The sequence below is a fragment of the Lynx canadensis genome, chromosome C2 (assembly GCF_007474595.2).
Source record: "Lynx canadensis isolate LIC74 chromosome C2, mLynCan4.pri.v2, whole genome shotgun sequence".
Taxonomy (NCBI): Eukaryota; Metazoa; Chordata; class Mammalia; order Carnivora; family Felidae; genus Lynx; species Lynx canadensis.
The window spans coordinates 87,166,349-87,192,681 of NC_044311.2; the positions used below are offsets into that span (position 1 = coordinate 87,166,349).

Genomic DNA, 26,333 nt, shown 5'->3' on the forward strand with positions numbered 1-26,333 from the left:
TTGGGATTCTCTCTGTCTTCCCTCTGCACCTTCCCCTGTTTGGGATTCTCTCTCTCCCTCTCTTCCCTCTATCCCTCCCCCACTCTCTTTCTTTTCTCTTTCTCTCAAATAAAAAAATTTAAATCCTTAAAAAATAATAAAATGGCTGTCATTTATTTATTTTTAAATTTATTTTATTTATGGATAGTTGACATACAATATATAGTTTTAGGTACACAACATAGTGATTCTAAGGTTAAGATTAATTTCTTAAATTTCTGGAGATGAGAACAGAATTTTTATAACTCAGTAACCCATTGAACTTCAGTTTTTGGATTATCAGTTTTCATCCTTGAACAAGACACTGAACATCTCAGATGGTTGGCTTCTTTGTGTGTAAAACAGCATGGTGTGTTTTTCTTTTGTCTATTTGTTTTGCATCAAAGATCTATCAAATCATTTGTAAGAACTGTTCCTTTAATCAGAAGGATCAGGTTTTCTCTCCTTTTATATTGAAGATGGTTTGTTACAGGTCTTTTTAGCATGACCAGTCTTGACTTAATTCTACTTTGGGTTTTTTTTTCCCCCCAGGTGCTAGTCTGTTGTATTTGTCCCTTTGACTACTAAATTCAGTTACTTAAATTTATCTACCATGGTAGGTAGAACCATGGTAGGAGAATTTGAAATAATAGTACAGTATATCCATATTCATGTACCCTTTATTCTGATTCATCAATTATTAACAGTTACCACATTTGCTTTACTTCTTATACACTTTTTTTAAAAATTTTTTTAACGTTTATTCATTTTTTAAGATACAGAGACAGAGCATGAGCAGGGGAGGGGCGGAGAGAGAAGGAGACACAGAATCCGAAGCAGGCTTCAGGCTCTGAGCTGTCAGCACAGAGCCCAATGTGGGGCTCGAACTCGCAAACTGTGAGATCATGACCTGAGCCGATGTCGGACGTTTAACCGACTGAGCCACCCAGGCGCCCCAATTTCTTACACGCTTTTAAAGTAATTTATTAATTTATTTTTAGTCTATTTTGAGAGAGGAAGTGAGCAGGGGAGGGACAGAGAGAGAGAATCTCAAGCAGGCTTGCACCATGAGTGCAGAACCAGTGTGGGGCTCAAACTCATGAATCCAGAGTGGATGTTTAACCGACTGAGCCACCTACGTGCCTCTAGGTGCCCCTCTTAGACCCCTTTTTTTTTTCAGACGCTTTTTTTTAAACTAAACTATTTGAAAGTAAGTTATAAGTGTTAGGATACTTCATCCTTTCTTTTTTTTTTTTTTAAGTTTTCCAATTTTTTTTTAGTAATCTCTACACCCAGCATATGGCTTGAACTCATGACCCTGAGATCAAGAGTTACATGCTCTTCCAATGGAGCCAGCCAGGTGCCCCAATACTAAATTCTTAAATTCTTCAGCATTAATCTCCTAAGAACAAGGGCATTCTTTTCCCAAAACAGAATAAATCATCACACTCTCCAAATCTAATATAATCAAATTGAATATATCACACTCTCCAGATCTAATCTGATACAATACTGTTATCCACTATGTAGTCTGTATTCAGATTTCTTATTTTCCCAATAATATCCTTTGTAGTTGTTCTCACCTCCACCCCACCTCAACTCAGGATCTAATCAAGGATTATATTAAATTTAGTTTTCCTATAAACTACATGTCTTTATTAAAGACCCTTTCTGGGAATGTGATAATATATTTAAAAGTAAACTTGATATATAATAATTTAGCGTGGTAATGAAACCTCTTATAACTGGTACAATGGTATCTATTTGTATTAAATTTCTGTTTTAATACTAGGTTCTTTTGTGTGGCAGCTCAGAATGATGGATCAAGCCAGATCAGCATTCTCTACCTTGGTAAGATATTTAAGTTTTATTATTCCTTGTCACCAGTTTGTGAGAATATGAAATATAGAAGAATGGCTCTCACCCAATAAGGATGAAGTAATATTCAAAGCTATCATAAAGTATTTTTTATGTTGAAGTGGTGGCTTGGTGATGTAACTCCTCCCACAAAGGGTATCTTCAGTCTTGTGTGGAGTTAACTATGGGAAATCTTGTAAGAACATACAGGGTATTTCAAGTATGGTAGGAGGGGGACAGCCACATTGATAAGATGAACAAAGAAAGCTGATCAAAATGTATACCTATGTTAGTAGACATATGTAACAGAAACCCTGAATGAAAAGGCTGAATGAGATGAAAAAAGGCCAGTGTGTGATCTAGCCCCCATCTACCATTGACAGAACTAGGTATCAGGAAGAATGTTGCTTTGAAAGAGGAACTTCTTTTTCCTTAAGAATATATAGCAAGTCATAGTAATAGTCCACTACTAAGTATAGTACCTAACCAAACTTTTGGTAAATGTTCCTCTTCCCTTTCTTCTCTTTCATGATGCTTTCTTTCTCTCTTTTCTTCAAATCTCAGTTTGGTGGAGAACCATTGTCCTATACCCGGTTTAGTCTGGCTCGGCAAGTAGATGGTGACAACAGTCATGTGGAGATGAAACTAGCTGCAGATGAAGAAGAAAATGTGACAATAACATGAGGGATAATGGTGCCAGTGTCACAAAACCAAAAAGGTTTAATGGATTTATCTGCTATGGGACTATCGCTATAATCCTCTTTTTCTTGATTGGTAAGAGTGGCTATTCAAAACTTAAATGTTCCTTGGGAGTGACTCCAGGAAATCTGTTAATTCAGCAAGCAAACATTTATTTTGTGCCCTTTTATGTGCCATTATGCTAGGCACTAGGAATACAACAACAATGACTAAGATTCTATGCCTGCCTTTGAGTTTGGCCTGGTGGAAGAAGAGAGACACATGAATCATTTCATTGTAATGTGCAAATGTTATACTAGAAATACACACAGGATATCTGTAGCATAGAAGCTTGGCCTAAGGATTTAAAGAAGGCTTCTGGGAAGAAAAGTTACCTATATTTTAAAAAGGTAACTATTTAGGGGCACCTCACTGGCTCAGTCAGTAGAGCATGTGACTCTTGATCTCGGGGCCAAGAGTTCAAGCCCCAGGTTGGGTATAGAGATTACTTAAATAAATAAATAAACTTAAACACAATTAAAAGGCAAGTATTTAAAGTTACTATAAAGTTGACTCTTGAACAACATGGACTTGAACTGTGTGGGTCCACTTATATGCGGATTTTTTAAAATACGTATGTATATATTTATTTAATTTATTTTGAGAGAGAGCGAGAGTGAGTGGGGGGCAGGGCAGAGAGAGGAGAGAGAGAATCCCAAGCAGCTCTGCACTGCCAGCGCAGAGCCAGATGGAGGGCTTGAACCCACAAACCGTAAGATCATGACCTGAGATGAACCAAGAGTTGGATGCTTGACTTACTGAGCCACCCAGGTGCCCCTCAATAAATATATTGGAAAAGTTTTTGGAGATTTGTGACAATTTGAAAAACTTGCACACCAACTGTGTAGTGTAGAAATACTGGAAAGATAAGAAAAAGACAGATATTGTAAGAATATGGCACATAACATATATAACATACAAATATGTGTTAATCAACTCTTTATGTTACCATAAGGCTTCCAGTCAACTGTAGGTTATTAGTAGTTAACGTTTTTGGAGAGTCAGAAGTTACATGCAGATTTTCTACTGTGTGGGGTATACACCCCTAACCCCTGCATCGTTCAAGAGTCAACTGTATGATTTATTAGATTGAATGGTTTAAAATATAAAAAAATTGAGATTCATTATTTACTTTCCTACTGCTTACAATTTGATTAAAGCCAGTATTTTCAAGGCTTAGCTGAAAATATTAACAGTTCCTATAGGAATATATTGTCAGTTCTGATAACTTTTTATCCATAGGATTTATGATTGGCTACTTGGGCTACTGTAAACGTGTAGAAGCAAAGTCTGAATGTGAGAGACCAGCAGGAACAGAGTCTCTGGAGGTAGAGGGAACCGAACCTTCAGAAACAGAAGAGTACTTTCCTGAAGCACCTTCTCACTTATTTTGGTCGGACCTCAAAACAATGCTGTCAGAGAAACTGAGTAACACAGAGTTCACCAGCACCATCAGGTAAACTTGAGCTACTTTACAAATTTAATCTCAGTCCCTAACAAATACTGATTATTCAGAGCAGTGAAACAAACAAACATGACAGTCTGGAGGAAGACTTCTTACAGTAGGGGAGACTTCCCATATTTAGCTGGAGGGTAAAGAATTAGTAAAGAATTCAAACTTGTTGGATGGGGAAAAAATTTTTGTGAGGACACTCCTTTTTCTTTAAAAAATTCAGAGGTCTTTGATCTTTTTGTCATCTGGTCTTTTAAGCTTGTTGCCTGCTGTCAGACTTTCTTTGCTTTGATTTCATCTCAACCCCTTGTAAGGCACGCTGAGCTTTGCTACCATCAACAAGGGCATCAGTAGCCTTTTTTATTCTTTAGATCAGGGACTAACTTGACTGCCCGACTTGATATAGAGGACATATCATGTCCTCTAGTATTCGTGATTTCTTCTGGTTCTCATTAATCCATACTAGCCTTAGAAGTGTCCCTTAAGGTTTCTGTCCTTCGATTTTGAAGACCTTCCTTAGACACATACATAACCCCGTGTAAAGAACGTATTCATCGTTTACCTGTTAGCTGGCTTCCAGTAGTTTCAGTGGTACATGATTCTTTTAGTCTTAGATGAGGGAATTTTGGCATTTTTACTTCATCTAATGAATACTTTTGTATATACCGTATACCAGGCATTATGGATAACGTAAGAGTGTAGTCTACCAAACAAAAATCAAATAACTAATATGATGTATATATATTACAGTGAGACATAGAAGATCAGAACAAGGAGTAGTTTTTGCTTCAAAGGTGAAAATTAAAGCTGTACATCTTGAGTTCACCACAGTAATACTTTGATTTGCTTACTCATTTCCCCTAAAATTACCCTAAGCACATATATGTGTTAAGATGGGGCTCTTGATGGAGTAGTATACATTGGATTCAGAGGTTGGATAAAGCTGAAGTCATAAATTCCTTTAGACATTGGGCATAATTTTTTTCTTCTAAGTTTGTCCTCTAGTCACACCTTGAAATTTGGGGTCATAGTTACCTTATCTTAGCGATGAGAATAGTATCGAGTTATTTTAAAACAATTTTCTTGATATTTGAGGTTCATTGTTTATTTTAAATTAAATTTTTAGTTCATGTAACAGTGACTTTTTTCCTCTAGGCAGCTGAATGAAAATTTCCTATTTCCCTCGTGAGCTGGATCTCAAAAAGATGAAAGCCTTGCCTTTTCATTGAGAACCGATTCCGTGAGCTTCAACTTAGGCAAAGCCTGGCATGATGAACATTTTGTTAAGGTTCAGGTCAAAGGCAGGTATGTTGAAAGATGGTAAACTTATTTTCTAGAAGTAGCTATTTTCAGGTGTGCTAATACAGCAAGACTTTCAGAATAAATAATGCAAATCAGATGCTAAATGTACTAAAGCCATTTTTTTCCCAAGGCTGTCCTTAGCTTCAGCTTCATTTTAACTTAATCTTTTTTGCCAGTGCTTCAAACCTCAGTGACCATAGTGGGCACGGACAGTGGCATGGTATACCTGGTGGAGAGTCCAGAGGGCTATGTGGCATACAGTAAAGCAGCGACAGTTACTGTAAGTAAGGCGAAACGGTGCATGAGATGGTCTTCCCTGTTGAAGAGCTCAGAAACTCATTGTCCGTTACCTTTCTTAGGAATTTTGGTATAAATTTATTTTTAAATGTAACTGATCGTGAGATAGTCTTATTCTCAGCCATCCTATGCACAGTGAAAGTAAATCCTAGGGTATTCTTTCAGGACGGCAAGGCTCTAAGTAATCCTACTGCTCTCTTCCTCTTGCACTCTGCCGGGCCACTCCAGCCTCCCCGGTGTTTCCTAAACCATCAAATGCAGGCATGCTTCCACCTCAAGGCTTTTATAACACTCCCTTTCCTTCTGCGGGCCCACTCTCCCCCTGAATACCAATATGGCCTGTTCCCTCCTTTTGTGCAAGTGTCTTTTCCAGTGTTACCTCCTTAGGGAAGTCTTCCTTGATTATCTTGTTAAAAATGACCCTCGTCCAATCACTTCCCTTTATCCGCTTTATTTTTCTTACTGGCACTTACAACCCCTGACATTACTCATTTGTTTCCACACTAGAATGAAAGCTACATGCAGGGCTAGAGGTTGGCTTCATTTACTGCTGTGTCATAGAGCCTTGGACAGTGCCTGACAGATGGTGTTTGTTGAGTGAATGCGTGTATCAAGATTCCACTTTATGGGGGCGCCTGGGTGGCTCAGTCGGTTAAGTGGCCGACTTCGGCTCAGGTCATGATCTCACGGTCTGTGAGTTTGAGCCCCGCATCGGGCTCTGTGCTGACAGCTCAGAGCCTGGAGCCTGTTTCAGATTCTGTGTCTCCCTCTCTCTGAACCTCCCCCATTCATGCTGTGTCTCTCCCTGTCTCAAAATAAATAATAAAAATGTTAAAAAAAAAATTTTTTTTTTTTTAAATAATAAAAAAAGATTCCACTTTATGTGGGGACAGATATAATATAAGTAATCCATCTTGGCTGGAGTCCAGTCTTAGCTTGAATCTTTAATTTAGGCAAATATGGCCAAACTACTGCAGAAATTTAAAAAACATTTGATAGATCTACCTAGTGTTTTTCAGGTTTTAAAAAACAAATGTTTGTATGTCGGGGGGTCTATTTACCTGGATGCCTTTCACGCCAGATGAAGTTTACCTGTGCTATATCACTTTCCCTGACTACCTATAACCTAGGGGTTTGGAGGTGGGTACACTGTTCTGTCAGAAACATTGAAGGTTTTAGTTCACCTGCAAGCTTTCTATATTTAGGTATTTGGTTGTCAGGATCAGTTTATATAGCTCTATTAATAGTTTAGGAATATTATGAGACAGCTTTTATAAACATCTAAAAATTGATCTATGCAAGGCACTTTATTGTGGTAGTGTTTAACAATTTTCACACAGATTTCTTATTAGAAACTTTCCGTTAAGACCTATTTTTATGTAATGTCCTCAATTATCTAGCATTCAAGTGTTAGGAACTTTATGTAATTGGTGCAGCCAGGGCTAGCCTACAGTATTTATATTGGTATATGTCTCTTGTTTTATCATATCCTGTTAGACTTTCTCTCCCCACACAATATTGGAAGCAATGTAAAAGAGATTAAATGTCAAGAGATCAATGCAAATTAGATGCAAGGCAGCATGTGATGATTGCAAGATGTGACTATAGGAGGCCAGAGTCTTGATTCACTCCTAATAACTGACTAGTTTGACTAGAATTCTTACATCCTTTTAGGCTTTGGCCTCCTTTTATCTGTTTTCTCTATGGGTTTGATCTGTAAAACTATCCTCTCTCAGACGCTACGGCTGTTCTAATACCGTAATGCTCATTAAATCTCATGTTTTTATTCTAGGGTAGACTGGTCCATGCTAATTTTGGCACTAAAAAAGACTTTGAGAATTTAATCTCTCCTGTGAAGGGATCTTTAGTGATTGTTAGAGCAGGGGAAATCACTTTTGCTGAAAAGGTGAGTATAAGTTATTAAATACACTGGTATCATACTATTCTTCCTTTAAGTGGTATCATTGATTATTTTTGTTTCACATTCTGGAAACCATCAGTCTTAAACTCTCATACCTAATAATATACTTGAATTTATTTTATTTTACTTATTTTTTAATGTTATTTAATTTTGAGAGAAAGAGAGACAGAGCTCAAGCAGGGAGGAGCAGAGAGAGAGAGGGAGACACAGAATCAGAAGCCGGCTCCAGGCTCTAAGCTGTCAGCACAGAGCCCAGTGGGCGGGCTCGAACTCACGGACTAGGAGATTATGACCTGAGCCGAAGTGGGACGCTTAACTTACTGAGCCACCTAGGCACCCCTAAACTTGAATTTATTAAAGTATTCAACAAATCAAATAAGTTCTAATTATCTAAACTGTAGGATACTTCCAGAACTATGGCATAGCCACTTGGAGTATTCTGTAGTCATTGTCTTTCGGTGACAATGAGGTAATCAGAAATGCTTCAGTGAAAGCAGTTTAAATTTAAAATAACAAGGGGTGCCTGGGTGGCTCAGTTGGTTAAGCGGCCGACTTCGGCTCAGGTCATGATCTCGCCGTCGGTGAGTTAGAGCCCCCCGTCGGGCTCTGTGCTGACAGCTCAGAGGCCTGGAGCCTGTTTCAGATTCTGTGTCTCCCTCTCTCTGACCCTCCCCCGTTCATGCTCTGTCTCTCTCTGTCTCAAAAATAAATAAACGTTAAAAAAATTAAAAAAATAAATAATAAAAAATAAATTTAAAATAACAATATTCTGTTGTTACATAGAATTGCTAAATCATTGTTAATTAAGGTGCTTTGTTAAGTTCTATATAACCAATTTTATGTATATATGGAATATATATGTATAACTATGTTTTTTGAAAAAGAAAATTGAAAGTCAAAACCTACGTGATAAGGGCCTAGAATGGAACATACTGAAAGACAGTGGTTGTGTTAGATGGGTTTTTATTATTTCTCTTATCTTTGAAACTCTCTTAATGAGTTAGTTAAGGGAAGTATTTTTTCTCAACATATAAGCTATTTGCAACATTTGGGAGTTTCAGTGCAGTCCTCTGTAACCTTTTGTCTTAGCATAAAGCCAACACTATTCTTCTAACTTTGTGATTACAATCTTCACCTTCTGACCTTTACATGTTTTTCTTTAGGTGCAAATGCTGAAAGCTTCAATGCAATTGGTGTCTTGATATACATGGACCAGGCTAAATTCCCATTACTAATGCAGAGATTCCATTCTTTGGACATGTGAGTTCTTATTTCTTACGTAAATGAGTTTTTGGGTTCTACAAATTGTTGCTGGATTCCATCTGCATTAGTAGAAGTGTACATGCCTTCCTTATTAAATACTCTTTTTTTTTTTTTTTTTTTCTGGGAGGGTCTTAGTGCAGTAACAAGAAAATGGATTATGGGACTTTGAGACCTAGTTATTATTGCTAACATTACCTTTTCAATAGTGTCTTGAATTGAGATTTGGCATATGCCATTGCCAGATAAAAACAAGAGTCACATATATTTTAGAGCCACTCAGACCTTCATGGTTTGAGTTGCTAAACTAAATTTAGGCTATACCTCATACTGAGTCGAATCTTCTAAGATTTCTGAATAAAATGTCTGCAGAGCACATTACTTTTTTGTTTTAACTAGGCCCATCTGGGAACAGGGGACCCATATACACCTGGATTCCCTTCTTTCAATCATACTCAGTTTCCACCATCGCAGTCATCAGGATTGCCGAATATACCTGTCCAAACAATCTCCAGAGCCACTGCAGAGAAGTTGTTTGGGTAAGTTCTTACTTGAAAATTGTCTTTTTTGAAACTGGTTTTATGAGTAGAAAGGAATAATAATCTCCTTAAGTTAATTTGATAACATTTATTATTATATTATTTTTTTTTAAGTTATTTTGTTGGGCGCCTGGGTGCTCAGTTAGTTGAGCATCCGACTTCAGCTCAGGTTATGATCTCCGGGTCTGTGAGTTGGAGCTCTGTGTTGGGCTCTGTGCTGACAGCTCAGAGCCTGGAGCCTGCTTCTGATTATTTGTCTGCCCCTCCACCGCTCATACTCTGTCTGTCTCTCTCAAAAACTAAATAACATTTAAAAAAAAAAAAAGGTTACTTTGTTTTTGAGAGAGAGAGAGAGAGAGAGAGAGTGCGCATGAGCAGGGGAGGGGCAGAGAGAGAGAGGGAGAGATAGAGAATCCCAAGCAGGCTCCAACCTGTCAGCACAAAACATGATGTAAGGTTTGAACTCACAAACCATGAGATCATAACCTGAGCCAAAATCAAGAGTCAGACGCTTAAAAGTCGCCTCAATTTGATAGCATTTTAGATAATTGGCTGTAGTTTTCCATATTTGGCATCTCGTGGGGTTGGATAGCTCTTACGCTGGTGTAAGATAAACATGAAGTTTTTCCTCCATAAAGTGATATAATAATTAGACATTGGATTTACAAACTCTGCAAGTCCTTGTTCAATTTACCAGTGAATTCCTTGTGTACTATTCCTGGCATAGCTTCTCCTTGAGGACTTCCTGAGGTAAAGCACTTGTTGCCCTTGGCAACCTATTCACTTATTGGAAAGAGCTGTTAGAATTCATGTTGAACTGAAATCTTATTCCCTGGAACACCGATTAGTTCTAGATTTTCTTCTTAGTAACAACAGTTCAAGTTTTCTTGTCTATAATGGAATATCTTCAGTTCTCATGACCGTTTCCAGGATGCTTTACAGTCATGATTAGTCCTGGATATCCTCCCTAATGTATTAGTATCTGTCTTTAAAAATAGAACCCCGTCTGATTAGAGTACATGTCATTAGTTTTTATCTTGATCTAGACATACTTCCCACCTGGTATTGTATAGAATGTAGATCTGGTCTCAGACACTTAGATTTTCTGTGTGATGTAGAACAAGTTACTCTAACCCCACTGATCATGTTTCTTTCACTTAATTGGATAGCTAAAATATAATCTACTTAGCAGGGTGACTGATTTCAAGGAAGAACATTTACATGTAAGGACACACGTGTAACACCATGTGACTATTAACCATGCTATCTATGAGCATTTTTTTTTTAAATTTATTTATTTAGAGAGAGTAGTGCTCATGCGCGGGGAGGGGCCAGAGAAAGAGGGAAGAGACAGGAATCCCAGGTGGGCTCCATGCTATTAGCGTAGAGGCCGACATAGGGCTCCATCCCACAATGAGATGACCTGAGCAGAGATCAAGAGTCAGACGCTTAATTGACTGAGCCACCCAGGCATCCCATGAAGCATTTTAAAAATGGTGATTTTTTATTGACTTATACCAAACTTCAAATCAGATCATTCTTACCTCCAACTACAGTCTTCCCTAACCTGTGATCCCAGCTCCCTTCCCTGTCTTATCCTTGTGTAGTGTGGGGTAATCATGTTTTGACATTTATGTAAATAGAGCAGTCATTGTTTGGGTAACATGAGGAATTAGACAGGGGAAGATACGTAACTATCAGCAGCATGAAAATATTCTTTTATAATTATGATAAGAATGTATAGGGGCGCCTGGTGGCTCAGTCAGTTAAGTCCGGCTTCAGCTCAGGTTATGATCTCGCGGTTCGTGAGCTCGAGCCCCTCGTCGGGCTCTGTACGACAGCTCAGAGCCTGGAGCCTGCTGCGGATTCTGCATCTCCTCCTCCTCTCTGCCCCTCCCCTGCTCATGCCTGTCTCTATCTCTCAAGAATAATTAAAAAAAAAAAAAAAAAAAGAATGTATACTAATTAGTGTAGAGAGTCAGGAACATGGGAATATACTCATGGGTTTTATGTCAAACTTCATTCTGAGTCCATCTTGGTATCTACTTCCACATGTAAATGATAGCTGTGTCTCTGGCAGAAAGGCACATTTCAGATGAGGATACGTACAGAAATTTTTTTAAAACATTGTTTAAACCAGGAGATAACTGATGATTTTCGGATGTTGCCTACAGATCGGAGTAAGACACAAATGGTTAGCCACCAGGGAGTAAATTTTGTATATGTTTTCTTTATATGTCCTCTTAGCCTAAAACTTCACTGGAGAGTAAGGAAGATTGATTTTGTAAACCTGAGGGAAGCCATAATAATCAGAACTCTAATGTCTGTTTTCTACTTCTAGAAATATGGAAGGAGACTGTCCTTCTGCTTGGGAAACAGACTCCTCCTGTAGGCTGGAAACCTCACGGAACTGGAATGTGAAGCTCACTGTGAACAACGTGCTGAAAGAGATAAGAATTTTTAACGTGTTTGGAGTTATTAAAGGTTTTGAAGAACCTGGTAAAGACCCTTGGTTTTTTGTTTTGTTTTTTTTCTTTTGTTTTAGTTTGTTTCTGTTTTCCTAGTTCATAAGAATGTGGCCAGAAGAGAGAGTGCAGGAAGGCTGGCTTTGGCTTGGTTTTGTGGAGTGCTCTGGTCTGTCCTACAGTGAACTGTTTAGGTGTCAGTTTTATTGGGAGGTAATAAGGCCCTAGGAAATTAATTTGTCAAAAATTGACCACTGTGACTAGAGAATCTCTTTCAAGTTATTGAATATGTCATCAGTAAGCAAACTACTTCTTAAGGGGACAGATAAACACTTTGCAGGATATACAGTCTCTGTTGCAACTACGTACTTTGACTAGCTGACTATGCTGACGCTGACGTTGTAGCATGAAAACAGCTGTAACCAATACATAATGAATGGGCATGTGGGCTGTGGTTTATTGATTGTTCCTTGAAATATGCAGTCTATCTATTTAAGTAGAATCTAATAGTCATGTAATAGTAAGGAAAGCCCTTGGACTTTGGTTGCTTATTAACCAATTAAGTAGAAGTAGTCAATACAATCTATCTAAGTAGAATCTAAGAGTCATGTCATTTAGTAAGGAAAGCCCTTGGACTTGGTCGCTGATTAAACAATTAAGTAGTACAAATTAGTAGTCGATAAGTAAACTTAACTGGTAATGTGGAAAAGAGTAATAATACTAACAAGGAAAAAGAGATTAGTATTGTCATGTAAATTTTTAATTCCTAGAGTCCTAAGTCAGCTATGAAGAAAGGTTCTCTTATCCTTAATGCATGTATTGCATTTTTATCCTTCTTACAAACATGCTTATTCTAGAGTTTAAAGCTCAGTATTAAAAACAGTTTAAAAGCTGATTGTGTAATTTATCTTTTTTTTCTTTCTTTTTTTTTTTTTTTTGAAAGATCGCTATGTTGTAGTAGGGGCTCAGAGGGATGCCTGGGGTCCTGGAGCTGCAAAGTCTAGCGTAGGAACAGCTCTCCTCTTGGAACTTGCACGGATACTCTCTGATATGGTCTTAAAAGGTAGAGTACAAATTGTGAGGACCCTTGAATATCTATTTGCTATATATAGTTCTAAATACTATATGCTTTCTCACTTTGGCCCATATTATTGTGGTTCACTTGTGCTGGACTCTGAGTTTGAGCACAAAAGCAGATCATCTTTTGTTGGATCTGCCTTTGACTTTGAAACGGCTTTCCATGCAGTGTCTTTGCACTGGGAATCAACTTCGATGAGATACTCAAAAAGTGTTGTACTGGACCCTAGCTCTTAGTCTGACATATTCAGAATGACATGGCTAATCTAGCGTGGTCCCTAAGAAATCTATTTTAAAGCAAGCAGTGGCAGACCTCTGTACTAAGTTTCTATAATTTTGGTATAAAGTTATAATATGTAACTTGATGTGTTATGTTTATAGACATAATACTGGATATGTTTTTATATATTTATAATATATAAACACTTTCAAGCCTTTCTCCCTTGGTATTTGCCACTCCTCTACACACACCCACACACACATACAAACCCCTATCACATTCTTGAATCCTTGGGCCATGGGTAAGTTGCAGTGCTTATTAACTTTTGTGGAAAAGTACATAATACAGAAAAATGCATACCCAGGAAAAGGGGAGGTTTGGAGGGGAGCTGTCATTAATGTAATTTCTCTGTAAACTTTTTCATAACTTAAATTTGTAAGTATTTACTCTGTTTGGTAACAATTGTAAAGTAACCCTATGTTTTCAGTGACTGACTTCTATGCAGATTCTTTTCAGAGAAGAGACACATTGTAGTTACACTGCGATTTCAAGTATCTCTTGGTGCAGAATTTTAGGGGGGCTCAAAGAATGGAGTTGAAACAAAAGTGACTTCCTGTAAAAACTGGTCTCTACTATGTGTTTGAAATCTTATTTGCAAATGTTCTCTTCTTTTTTGTAGATTACCTTTAAAATTTATTCTTTTTTTTTTTTGTTCTTTCACCTGGGGCCTCAAAAGGGAAAGAAATATTTTTGAATCTGCTGTCTTGAGTTAGAAATTTCTGATTTCATCTGAAGTCAGTTGCCTACCTGTAACCTTTCCCAAGATAAAATTAACTTTTTTGCTATCTTTTAGGTGGCTTTAAACCCAGCAGAAGCATTGTCTTTGCCAGCTGGAGTGCTGGAGACTTCGGAGCTGTTGGTGCCACTGAATGGCTAGAGGTATTATTTGTATAACACTCATACCCAGAATGGGCACCTGAACTTGCCCTTGGCTTCATTTGTCCTCCAGAAACCAGACTCTTTTAGATTTGATTACAGTTGATCCTGAACAAGACAGGTTTGAACTGTGCAGGTCCACTTATGGTGGATTTTTTTTTTTTAATAAATGCAGACTAGTCCTTTAAAAAAGTATAGTAATGGCCCTCTAAATGCATTTTCTCTTATGATTTTTTTTAACATTTTCTTTTCTCTAGGTTACTTTATTGTAAGTACAATATGTAATACATATACAAAATATGTGTTATCTATTTATGTTATTGGTAAGGCTTATGGTCAACAATAAGCTATTAGTAGGACAGTTTTCAGGAGTTCAGAAGTTACATGTGGATTTTCAAGTGCATAGTGGGGGGGTCATCATCCCTAACCTCCCATGTTAGGGAAGTCAACTGTGTATCATTTTGCCTTTGTATTTAGTGTTAATAGACTCTAAATTTAAAAAGAAGTCCCTAATAATAGCTACTCTATGTGACAGGTTAATACATATTAGTACATTTAGTATTTTTCCATCTCTTCTAGGGATACCTTTCCTCCTTGCATTTAAAGGCTTTCACTTACATTAATCTGGACAAAGCTGTTCTTGGTAAGTATCCTTTTCATCAGCTGTTAATGAATTCAGATAAACTACTTACAAACAGAAGAAAGCTGGGGCAAGCGAGTGGCTCAGTTGGTTAAGCGTCCAACTTTTGATTTCGGCTCAGGTCATGATCTCATGGTTTCTGAGTTTAAGCCCCAAGTCAGGCTCCACACTGGCTGTGCAGAGCCTGCTTGAGATTCTCTCTCCCTCTGCCCTTCTGCTGCTTGTGAGCTTGCGCTCTCTCTGTCTCAAAGAAAAAAATAAAACTCCCAAGAAACAAACCAGAAGAAAGCTTTCTTTTTTTTTTTTAAATGTTTATTTATTTTTGAGACAGAGACAGCATGGATGGGGAGGGTTAGAGAGAGGGAGACACAGAATGTGAAGCAGGCTCCAGGCTCCAAGCTGTCAGCACAGAGCCCAACGCGGGGCTCGAACTCCCGGACCGTGAGATCATGATCTGAGCCGAGGTCAGATGCTCAACTGACTGAGCCACCCAGGTGCCCCCAGGAGAAGGCTTTCTAAAGCAACACTTGTCTTTTTTTTTTTTTTTTTTTTTTTTTACAATTCACATTGTCCATTCCCTGATCAAAAGACTAACTTTGCTTTCTCTTAGTAGTCCATTAAATTATAAAATAGGTGCAGATTGCCTTGTCTAATGCAGTCATTCTCAGTGTGGTCCTCAATCAGCGGCATTAAGATCACCTGGGAACTGTTAGCAGTGTAAAATTTCAGGCCCTACCCAGACTTTTCCACTTAGAAACTGGAATCCAGCAGGCTATGGTTTAACAAGCACTCCAGGTGATTCCAATTAAAGTCTGAGAACCACTAGTCTGGACTATATTTTAGACCAGAAGGAACTCAACTGTACAATATAGAGTGATACTTCTATAGACTAATTCACATCTTGCTAGATTGTGGTATCACAAATAGAAATACCAGATAAACCAGTTCTGAAAGAGTTTGAATGTTATTAAAGGTACAGATGTAGCCAGTGGATGAACTGAGAATAGTAGAATATCTCATTTGAAAGAAAAAGGAAGGAATTTGATCTAAACCTTGGGGCACCTGGGTAGCTTAGTCAGTTGGGTGTCTGACTCTTGACTTCGGTTCAGGTCATGGTCTCCTGGTTCATGGGATTGAGCCCTGTGTCAGGCTGTCAGTGCTGTCAGCTTGGAGCCTGCTTGGAATTCTGTCTCCCTCTCTCTCTGTCCCTCCCCTACTTGTGCATGCATATGCATGCAGTCTCTCAAAATATTTTTTTAAAAATTGAACTAAACCTTTATTAGATTAGTTGTCATTGCCATCTTACCTATACAGCAGAATGTATGGAATATAGCAAGAGTAGCTAGCAGGTAATTGCCCTAAGATAGGTAAACTGAAAAAGTACCAAGAAACAGATTGTTAACATATGCAAACTCAGGAGTAAGATCTTCAGTCAATTAGAGTTAGCATTTACTAAAGAACTTGACTCTTAAATCACTTTGTCTACTTCTTGAAGAGTCCTATTTGCCACTGATCTAGGTTAATGTCTTCCTTTTTTGTCAAGTACTTTTAGTTGTCGAAGTAGCCATGTAAAAATCACTTGACTAGAGAAGAAGCAATGTTCAAATAATCTCTTTGCAGGTACCAGCAACTTCAAGGTTTCTGCCAGTCCACTGTTGTATTCGCTTATTGAGAAGATGATGAAAGATGTGAGTGTATACCTAATTACAAAATCTATAACTTAATTTTCTGATCTAATTTACGTAAAGTGAAAAGCACTGATGTTTAAACAATCATCATAAATAACCAAGTACAGGAATTTAGAATAAATTCTAGTAGCATTATTTAAGTCATGCTCTTAGCTTATTTGCTCTCAGTCTATTGAACTGTGTGAGGTGAGGGTAAACTGCCCACTGGGGATTGTCTACAGAGTCATAATGCTAAGGAAGCTTTAAATGAACTTGAGAATGCCTAGCTGGCTCAGTTGGTAGAGCATGTGACCCTTGATCTCGGGATTGTGAGTTCAAGCCCCATGGTGGGTATGGCTTTAATTTTAAAAAAATGAAAAATATGGGGCACCTGGGTGGCTCAGTTGGTTAAGTGACTGATTTCAGCTCAGGTCGTGATCTAACAGTTTGTGAATTTGAGCCCCACGTCAGACTCTGTGCTGACAGCTCAGAGCTTAGAGCCTGCTTCAGATTCTGTGTCTCCCTCTCTCTGCCCCTCCCCCCACTTGAGCTCTGTCTCTCTCTCAAAAATAAATATTAAAAAAAATTAATGAAAAAAAAAATTAAAAAAAAAAAAAAAAAGGGGCGCCTGGGTGGCGCAGTCGGTTAAGCGTCCGACTTCAGCCAGGTCACGATCTCACGGTCTGTGAGTTCGAGCCCCGCGTCAGGCTCTGGGCTGATGGCTCAGAGCCTGGAGCCTGCTTCCGATTCTGTGTCTCCCTCTCTCTCTGCGCCTCCCCCGTTCATGCTCTGTCTCTCTCTGTCCCAAAAATAAATAAACGTTGAAAAAAAAAAATTTAAAAAAAAAAATTAATGAACTATACCTAATACTTAAATAAGAAGGCCAGATGAAATATTCACTGGGTAAAAACAAACATGCAAATGACCGTGGTTTTGCAATAGGAAGGAATAAGATTTGGCTAATGGGCTTAGAGGCCATATATTGGAATCATTAAAGATGGAGGAAACAAGGGTCAGAGAACTTGGCCTTGATCCTATGGGAAACTAGGAATTGCTATCGAGTTTCCAGCAAGGCAGTAATGTGCAGATTAGGCTGCAGTAGTATAAAATGTGCTAGAAGGAAAAAGCCAGAAATAAGGTAGGCATCATGAAAGCTAGAAAGGGCTTTTAAAACTGTGCCACCTTTAAAATGGTTAAAGGAGGAAAACATTTTTTCTCTTGCTGTAACTAAAGGAACTGGCAGCATGAGCGTAGGAGGAATAACTTTAGAAATTGGAGATTGTTTTAGCTGTCTTAAATTTTTTTCAAGAAGAAACAATAAAATTTTTTTTATAACTGTTTACAGATCGAAATATGTTTGTGACTAGCCTGAATGACTGTGTGCAGAAAGATTCATTTTAGTGACAAATTAATTTTTCCTTTTATAGGTGAAACACCCAGTTACTGGGCAGTCTCTTTATCGGGACAGCAATTGGATCAACAAAGTGTAAGTTGAGAAAAGTGAATGAACAACTAGTAGAAAAGCAGAATCATCCAGTAGCCCCTGCTATGTTAGGTAGAGATCTAAACCTATCCTTGCAGTGAGCTTACCACCTATACAGTCGATTTAAGAATTTATTTGGGGATAGGGGTAGGGTTGCATGATAGCACAGGCTGTTCTTCAGAAAACCTAGAGACACATTCTTGCTTTCCTTGCAGTGAGAAATTTTCTTTGGATAATGCTGCTTTCCCTTTCCTTGCGTATTCTGGAATCCCAGCAGTTTCTTTCTGTTTTTGTGAGGTAAGTATGAAGAACTCTCAAGTTATATCTTAGCCTTTTCATCAGTTTTGAGACCAAATTTCCTAAAGTACTTGAAATGTTGTCAGAAGTTATACACCTGCAGTTATCACATGCTCCCTTATTATGTCTTAACGTGGAATTATTCTCAGCTTAATTAGCATTGGAGTTTATTTGCTAAACCATCTTCACTTAGGTATGATGAGTTTTAATAACAAGGCTACCTACTGGACAGTGTGGGTATAGACTGTTTCCACCAAATAGAAAGTTCAGCTGGACATTGCTGTTCTTGATACCTGTCGAAATACGGTTCTAGACGTTTGTCCAAAGATGTTAATCTCCTAAACCAGGTACAAGGTTGTTATGACACAGAACTTTGAACTGACCAAGCTGTAGGAAAGCAAGATTGGCCTGTTTCAGGAGTCATCAGAAGGCCCTGTAAGCCACAATGAGTAAACAAAATGATGAAGGCTTCTGCGCTGAAGCTGGAAAGCCAGTCCTGTAGTGGGCTTTCCCAGGGCTGAAGAGATCCTAGAGTTAATGTAGGAGGTCAGGGTGGAAGCTGTTGACTTTGGCATCAAATTATTGATGCTCTGGAGGCCAGGTCCTCACAAGACTTCTTATCACTGAGTGTTTTGGCCTGGAACTAGGAGGGGAAAGGTTTGGAGCTAGGGAGTGATGTAAGATCTGGATTCAGAGATTAACATAGGTGGAACTCCCTTGACCTTCTGCTAGAACAGCAGTATGGATGGCATTGAAATAGCTGGTCACAATATCTATTTAGTACGTTAGGAAGAACTGGATGTCAGGTGCTACCGTTGTGGAGGTTTATGGATGATTTCTTTTGACCTCCAGAAGGTTTCTTAAAAACTTCTTAGATGTCAAAAACCCAGCAGGTAATACAGAAGTGTATAGTCTGAAAGTAAATAATTGAGGTCAGATCAAAGGATTGGCAGTGAAATTGTCACCAAGGACAAAGATAGGGAATAGAGCTGAAAAAGTAGTTACTTAAATTGTCTAATCAAGGTGGGGAGAAGTTGTGAGCATCAGACATGTTTGTTAGAAAGGTAACATGTATGAATGGATCGAGTGCTGAATCATTAGGAAGAAGGTAAATTCAGGTCTAAGCGTGATGCTTTATATCAAAAGCACACTTCATACATGCTCTCTTCTTTCCTTATTTAATGAACCAAACTTCCCAGAGAAGAAAACAAGGATACAACCTCAAGAAATTCGGCTAGAAATCTTTTCAGGGTCTATGATGTGATGGGACAAAGATTCTATAGAATCTAGAAGAAAGTAGTCATTCAAGGAGTAGGTCAGATTCAGAGGAAATAACAAGAGTGATATTAAAGTAGTGGATGTGAGATAAAATTGGAGTAGGTATGTATTAGAAGCAAGGGATGAATTGCAACTGTTATCACCTTGAAGGAAAATGAATGTGAGGCTCCTACTCTTATGACCCTCCTGTGAGTACATTAACCTAGCTTTGTTTTTCAGGACACAGATTATCCTTATTTGGGTACTACCATGGATGTCTATAGAAACTCATTCAGAAAGTTCCTCAGTTGAACAAAATGGCACGTGCAGCAGCAGAAGTAGCTGGTCAGCTTATAATGAAACTTACCTATGATCTTGAATTGAACCTGAACTATGAGATGTATAATGACAAAATACTTTCATTTGTGAGGGATGTGAGCCGATTCAGAGCAGACATAAAAGTAAGTACTAATTAAAATCAGGTTCTTGTTGCTGAAATATCAAGCAATTATGATGTTTAGCTATTCCTGAGAAAGGACATGATGGGTAGCCAAAGTACATTTTAAGGGAACTGATATATCATTTTTCTTAGATTTTTAACTCATTTGAAAGTTGAGAGGTTGTGGGTTATAAATCTAGGATATACCACACTAGGTATTTCAGAGTCTAGAACTGTGTTAACTTTTGTTAAGGTATGTTAAGTTTTTGTAATTCCAAGCAACCTGTGAAGAGAATCCAGAGAATACAAAGATCTCAACCATGACTTTGAAACTATGAGTTTGGGCCGTATATCATATATGCCTTTCAGGAATGTCACGGCTAGAGAGATAACACAGTCAGTAATTACAGTCCTACTTAGTGTTCATCCTACGTGCCTAGTATTCAAATACTTGATAAAACCAAATTAATAATGGGGCACCTGGTTGACTCAGTTGGTAGAGTGTGTGCCTTGATCTCAGGGTTGTAAGTTCAAGCTCACATTGGGTGTAGAGATTACTTAAAATAGAATCTTTTAAAAAACCAAATTAGTATTAATATGTGGCTTCTAACTGGTTTTATGGTACTAGAAGTCAATTTAACAGAGAGATCCCTTAAATGAAGCAAATCACTGATAAACAAATCTTAATGATTATGGCTTTCTTGAAACTTGAAACTAATTGTAACTGATCAGAAAGTGGGAATTGTGAGACAAATCACTAGACTCTGAAGTTCACTGAACCAAAATGTTTTCAAATTTTCCCCCATAGGGAAATTGAACTGGAAACCGTATACTACACAGGATTATATATTAAGTTAATTATGTTAAATTTCTCCAGGAGGACGGCTTCCTTATGACTAAGAGTGGAAAATTGTGCCATCTCTTGGGCTCAAATATGAGCATACCACTCTATAGAGCTTGGGGCCTCCTGGGCAAGGTGCCTAAGTCTACCATTCTTTGCATCTTGAGCTTGTCCACGAGCCACCCCCTTTTACCAGAACCAACTCCCTTGCTATCACTAAATTAGAAAGGTATATAGTATAACATCCTTAGAAATACAACATCTACTAAAGAACGTAATGTCTCTCTGCTTCAGGAGATGGGTCTGAATCTACAGTGGCTGTATTCTGCTCGTGGAGACTTTTTCCGTGCCACCTCCAGACTGACAACAGATTATAGGAATGCTGAGCGAACAAACAGATTTATCATGAGGGACATCAATGACCGTATCATGAGAGTAAGTAAACTCCTAAAAATAGAAGAACTAAAGATTGTTAATTTTTAACTGGTGGGCCTTGCATTTCTAAAAAGCAGAGTAGTAACTCCAGGAGCCTAGCATCATTTGCTGCTTTAGAACTGAGCACAGATTTTTAACTCTTACTTATTAGCAAGATCTAGAACCAATATATCTAAACTGGAAGTCCAAGAGACATTTGTCCCAGTATTAACCTTTTGTAAGTTTTAAGAAACATTTTTAAGAAGGAATCATTAATGATTTTTAGCTATCATTTTCTCTGTATTCCTGTTCTCTAATTCAGCCCTTAACTGCTTCTATCTTAATCTGCCTGGAAGAGGCAGAAGACTCGATTACAGTAGAAGCTTGTAAATTTTCCATGTATATGCTTCAACTAAAAAAACCAATATAATTAGAGTTCACTTTTACAAAAGGATTGACTATACAAAAGGATTGATTGATTACAGTTTTAATGTTAGAAGATAAGTAGCCTGGTTCTCCACATTGCTAAATTGGGGGAATTTTCACATTTCAAGTGAGAAAATGGCCGTTGTTTTACTGTGTCAGGCCCTTACACCAAAAGTCCCAGCACGGTGTAAGTTTTCATGTATGTTTTATTTCCGTAGGTGGAATATCACTTCCTCTCACCCTATGTATCTCCGAGAGAGTCTCCTTTCCGACATATCTTTTGGGGCACTGGCTCTCACACTCTGTCAGCATTACTAGAGCATCTGAAGCTGCGCCAGGAAAATATCAGTGCTTTTAATGAAACACTGTTTAGAAACCAGTTGGCTCTAACAACTTGGACTATTCAGGGGGCTGCAAATGCCCTCTCTGGTGACATTTGGGACATTGACAATGAGCTTTAAATGTGGTACCCATAACTTACATGAGAACAGCAGGGTAGTGTGATTTTTAGACTTGTGCTGGTTGTGCTAAATTTTTAGTAGGGCTACAAAACTTAATATTGTTAAAATTCTACCCGACCATCTTGGTACCACTAGATTTCTTTAGGCAGCAGCTTTTAATACAGGGTAGGTACCTGCACTTCAAGTTAAAGTGAATAACCACTTAAAAATGTTCATGATAGAATCTTTTCTCTGATTATCTCTAAAATTTTAAATGTGTTGTATGGTAACTGCCTCTTTCTTGTTAGAGTTATGACAAAGTCAGAACCAGTTACGTAAACTATTGCTCTAAATCCTAAGGACATGAACTGGTATCTTCTAAGTGGGAGGAGGGAGGTGGTGTCTCCTGGAGGCCGGAAGTGGTAGCTTAGTGTGATCCTCCACCTGCACTTGATGCTGGATAGGAGATACCAGGTTGTAAGACTTTATTCTCCAAATGAGATCTATGCCTTCCGTAAGGATTTAGCTGGTTTCCACATCCCTGAATGAAACAGTTAACTTTCAGAAGAGATGGGACTTGTTTTCTTGCCAGTGAGGTCTGAAACAGAGGTCCTTCCGCTGGATAAAGTGAGGTTCAACTGTTTATCACAGGAGTAAGGCCTTAATGTGTTAACCTCAAGATTATTTATGAGAAGAGGAGACCAGAAGCCAAAGACCTAGATTTTCTTTTCCTCTGCCCCTGCCCCATAAGCCTTTGTATTAGTTTTTTGTCGTCTTTGTGTTTCCCAAAGTATTTTGAAAGAAAACCAGCTTTAGGTGTTTAATTTCAAACTCAGTTTGTCAGACTTTAAAGAACACGCTGCCAAATTTTGGCCAAAGTGTTAATTTTTTGGAAAAGCTTTCTATCATTTTGGCACTGAGATATTTATTGTTTATTTATCAGTGACAGAGTTCACTATAAATGGTGTTTTTTTTATAGAAGATAATTATCGGAAGCAGTGCCTTCCATAATTATGACAGTTATACTGTCGTTTTTTTTTAATAAAAGCAGCATCTGCTAATAAAACCCAACAGATACTGGAAGTTTTGCATTTATGGTCAACACTTGAGGGTTTTAAAAAACGGCCACACGCCAAATAAAATTATAAAGCTAAATATTGGTGAAGAATTCAATTGAATTAGGAGTTGCTAATCAAGTTAGAATTTTAGTCAACCAGATAAAAATGGCAGTTCTTAAAGGGAAGGAATTGTGACCAAGTTATACATTAATGTCACTTAAAGACTGTGATACTCATACATGTGAAATTTTACAGCTCAATTTATCCAAGGTGTAACTTTAATTCGAATTTTGCAAAATTTCCAGTACCTTTGTCACAAACCTAACTCACATTATCGGGAGCAGTGTCTTCCATAATGTATAAAGAACAAGGTAGTTTTTGCCTACCACAGTGTCTATATCGGAGACAGTGATCTCCATATGTTACACTAAGGGTGTACGTAATTATCGGGAACAGTGTTTCCCATAATTTTCTTCATGCAATGACATCTTCAAAGCTTGAAGATCGTTAGTATCTAACATGTATTCCCAGCTCCCTATAATTCTCTATCTTTTAGTTTTAGTTGCAGAAACATTTTATGGTCATTAAACATTTGGTGGGTGAATTCAACCACTATAAAATAAAATTACTTCATTCGAGAGTCTTTGTTTTTAAACCTAATGTAGTGTTTTATTATATTTGTGGTTTCTCCAGGTCTTCTGTTTAGTGGGATGGTAGTCCACATTTACAGTGTTTGCTGTTGACAAATGAATTTAACTTTATCCCCTTATTTGCATGTCATTTCCTGGAAACTTAGTTCACACAAGTTTGTATCCAGAATTGATCTTTTAGCTTAAATCAGGGGAGACTTGTATAGGAGACTCAGGGGGATGGGGGAGTGAAATGTGTAGGGAAGCAAAGCTTGCAAAAGGATCCTTGATCATGTCTCCCTACCCGTTAGTATATGGTGGTTTTAAGTTAAACAGAGATGTGAACAAATAAGTTTGAAGCTACATGAGTAAAGACTTTATTTTCTAGTCCACCATCATTATAAACCTGATAATCAGTTGTTTGTTATAGGGCAGTTCACCCTAAGAAACTGCCACCTAAGAAAAAGTCCATAGACTTAATGTCCCTTACCGAAGTTAACATAGGTCTAGATTATTACAGCCTCACTGAATTGTTTCACTGCTCACGGTCTGTTTAGTCTTCATGGTGTTTTATCTTGAACTGGTGTTTAGTGTAGCTAAGTGGAAAGGTCATAGCTGGGATTCCTGGTTTGGGTATCATGCTTTACCACACTTTAATGAAAGCTCAGTAACTTCAAGACATACTATGAATATGGGCATACATTTTACAGCAGTAGATCTCTTCAAATACCTCTTTTCTGTAGTGAGGATTGAGTTATTTCTAATCAAAAAAGCCAGTAAGTGGTAAGAGGCGTAATATTCCTGAATGAAATGTGTATCTGACTAGTGACAACCTGCTGGATTTCAGATTTTGTCTGGTTATAGATATCAGGTGCATTTTGAAGGTAAAGGATAAATGAGCTCTATCATGATTCACTATTCTAGAACTTGCATGACCTTTACTGTGTTTCCTCTTTGAATGTTCTTGAAATTTTAGTTGGCTAAACATGGCTTATTAGACTTGCCAACCTACTGCTCATCGATATCTTTGTAAACAAATGGTATGCCCTTATAATTGTGTCCAAACTGGTATGTGCAACAGTGTGGAAATTCCTTATCTGATTTAATAAAATGCTTGAACACGGAGTTGTCATTTTTTAAAAAATAGATTATATTGTTTTAGGGCATTTTTGGGTTCACAGCAAAATTGAGAGGAAAGTATAGAGTTCCCATATACTCTCTGCCTGCTCACCCGTGGCCCAGCTTCCCCTACTATCAGCATCTCCCGGCAGAGTAGTACACGTGTTACAATTGAACATACATCGACATATCATTATCGCCGAGAGCCTATAGTTTACATTAAAGTCCACTCTCAGTGTTGTATATTTTGTGAGTTTGAACAAATCTATAATGAAACATATCCACCATTTATAATACAATACTGAATGGTTTTATTGTCTTGAAAATCATCTGTTCTCTGCCTCTTCATCTTCCTCTGCCTGACCTCTGGCAACCACTGATCTTTTTACAGTCCGTAGTTTTTGCCTTTTCCAGAATGTCACGTGGTTAGAATCATACAGTAGGCAGCCTTTTCAGATTGGCTTCTTTCACTTAGTAGTAATATGCATTTAAGGCTTGATAGCTCACTTTTTTAAAAGTTTATTTATTTGAAAGAGTGCGCACGCAAGATAGAGAATGAGTGGGGGAGGGGAAGAGAGACAGAGGGACAGAATCCTAAGCAGAATCCTAACCAAGCTCAAACTCACCAACAGATCATAACCTGAGCCTAGCAAGATCAAGAGTCAGATGCTTAACTGACTGAGCTACCCAGGTGCCCGATAGCTCACTTCTTCCTAGTGCTGAATTTTATTCCATTGTCTGGATGTAACTTAGTTTATTTATCCATTTATCTGCTGAAGGACCTCTTCATTGCTCCCAAATTTTGGCAACTATGAATAAAGCTGCTCTAAACAGTTTTTACGTGGGCAGGTTTTCAGTTCATTTGGGTAAAGACCAAGGGGTACAATTGCCGGATCATATGGAAATAGTATGCTTACTTTTGTAAGAAATTTCCAAAGTGGCTGTACGATGTGAATTCCTGTAGCAGTGAGTTCCTGTTGCTTCACATACTTGCCAGCATCTGGTGGTGTCCACTGTTTTGGATTTTGGCCATCCTAATAGGCGTGCAGTGATAATCTTGTTTTGATTTCCGTTTGTCCAATGACATGATGTTAAGCATCTTCGTATGTGCTTATTATCAGCATATATCTTTGGTGAAGTGTCTGTTCAAATCTTTTGCCCCTTTTTCTAGTTGGGTTGTTCATTTTATTGTTGAGTTTTAAGAATTCCTTGTATATTTTGGATAACCATACCATCATTTGTCAGATACATGTTTTGCAAATATTTTTCCCCAGTCTATGGTTTGTCTTCATCTCTTGACAATGTCTTTACAGAGCATGAGTTTATAAATTTTAATGAGGTCCAACTTAATTATTTCCTTCGTGAATCATGCTTTTGGCATTTTCTAAGTCACTGCCAAACCCAATGTCATCTAGATACTCTCCTGTGCTTTTAGTAGTTTTACAGTTTGGCATATTACATTCAGGTCTGTGATCCATTTGAATTCAGTTTTGTAAAGGGTATGTGGTCGTGTCTAGATTCATTTTTTTGCATGTGGATG

The 26,333-nt window shown here is 38.0% G+C and overlaps 1 protein-coding gene across 1 annotated transcript in view; it reads left to right on the plus strand.

The window, feature by feature from the left end:
* The window catches only part of TFRC (transferrin receptor), a 30,457-nt gene extending 5,658 nt beyond the window's left edge, over nt 1-24,799 (plus strand). Inside the window, 22 exon segments of the mRNA XM_030328729.2 lie at nt 1,811-1,869; nt 2,440-2,542; nt 2,545-2,649; nt 3,856-4,069; nt 5,222-5,371; nt 5,545-5,554; nt 5,556-5,648; nt 7,458-7,573; nt 8,751-8,815; nt 8,818-8,846; nt 9,246-9,385; nt 11,727-11,884; nt 12,794-12,913; nt 14,001-14,086; nt 14,663-14,726; nt 16,344-16,411; nt 17,818-17,876; nt 18,089-18,170; nt 19,668-19,710; nt 19,713-19,888; nt 21,002-21,142; nt 21,766-24,799. Of these exon segments, the coding sequence (XP_030184589.1) occupies nt 1,834-1,869; nt 2,440-2,542; nt 2,545-2,649; nt 3,856-4,069; nt 5,222-5,371; nt 5,545-5,554; nt 5,556-5,648; nt 7,458-7,573; nt 8,751-8,815; nt 8,818-8,846; nt 9,246-9,385; nt 11,727-11,884; nt 12,794-12,913; nt 14,001-14,086; nt 14,663-14,726; nt 16,344-16,411; nt 17,818-17,876; nt 18,089-18,170; nt 19,668-19,710; nt 19,713-19,888; nt 21,002-21,142; nt 21,766-22,008 (2,301 nt within the window). The 5' untranslated portion in view covers nt 1,811-1,833 and the 3' untranslated portion in view covers nt 22,009-24,799.
* The last annotated feature ends 1,534 nt before the right edge of the window (nt 24,800-26,333 follow it).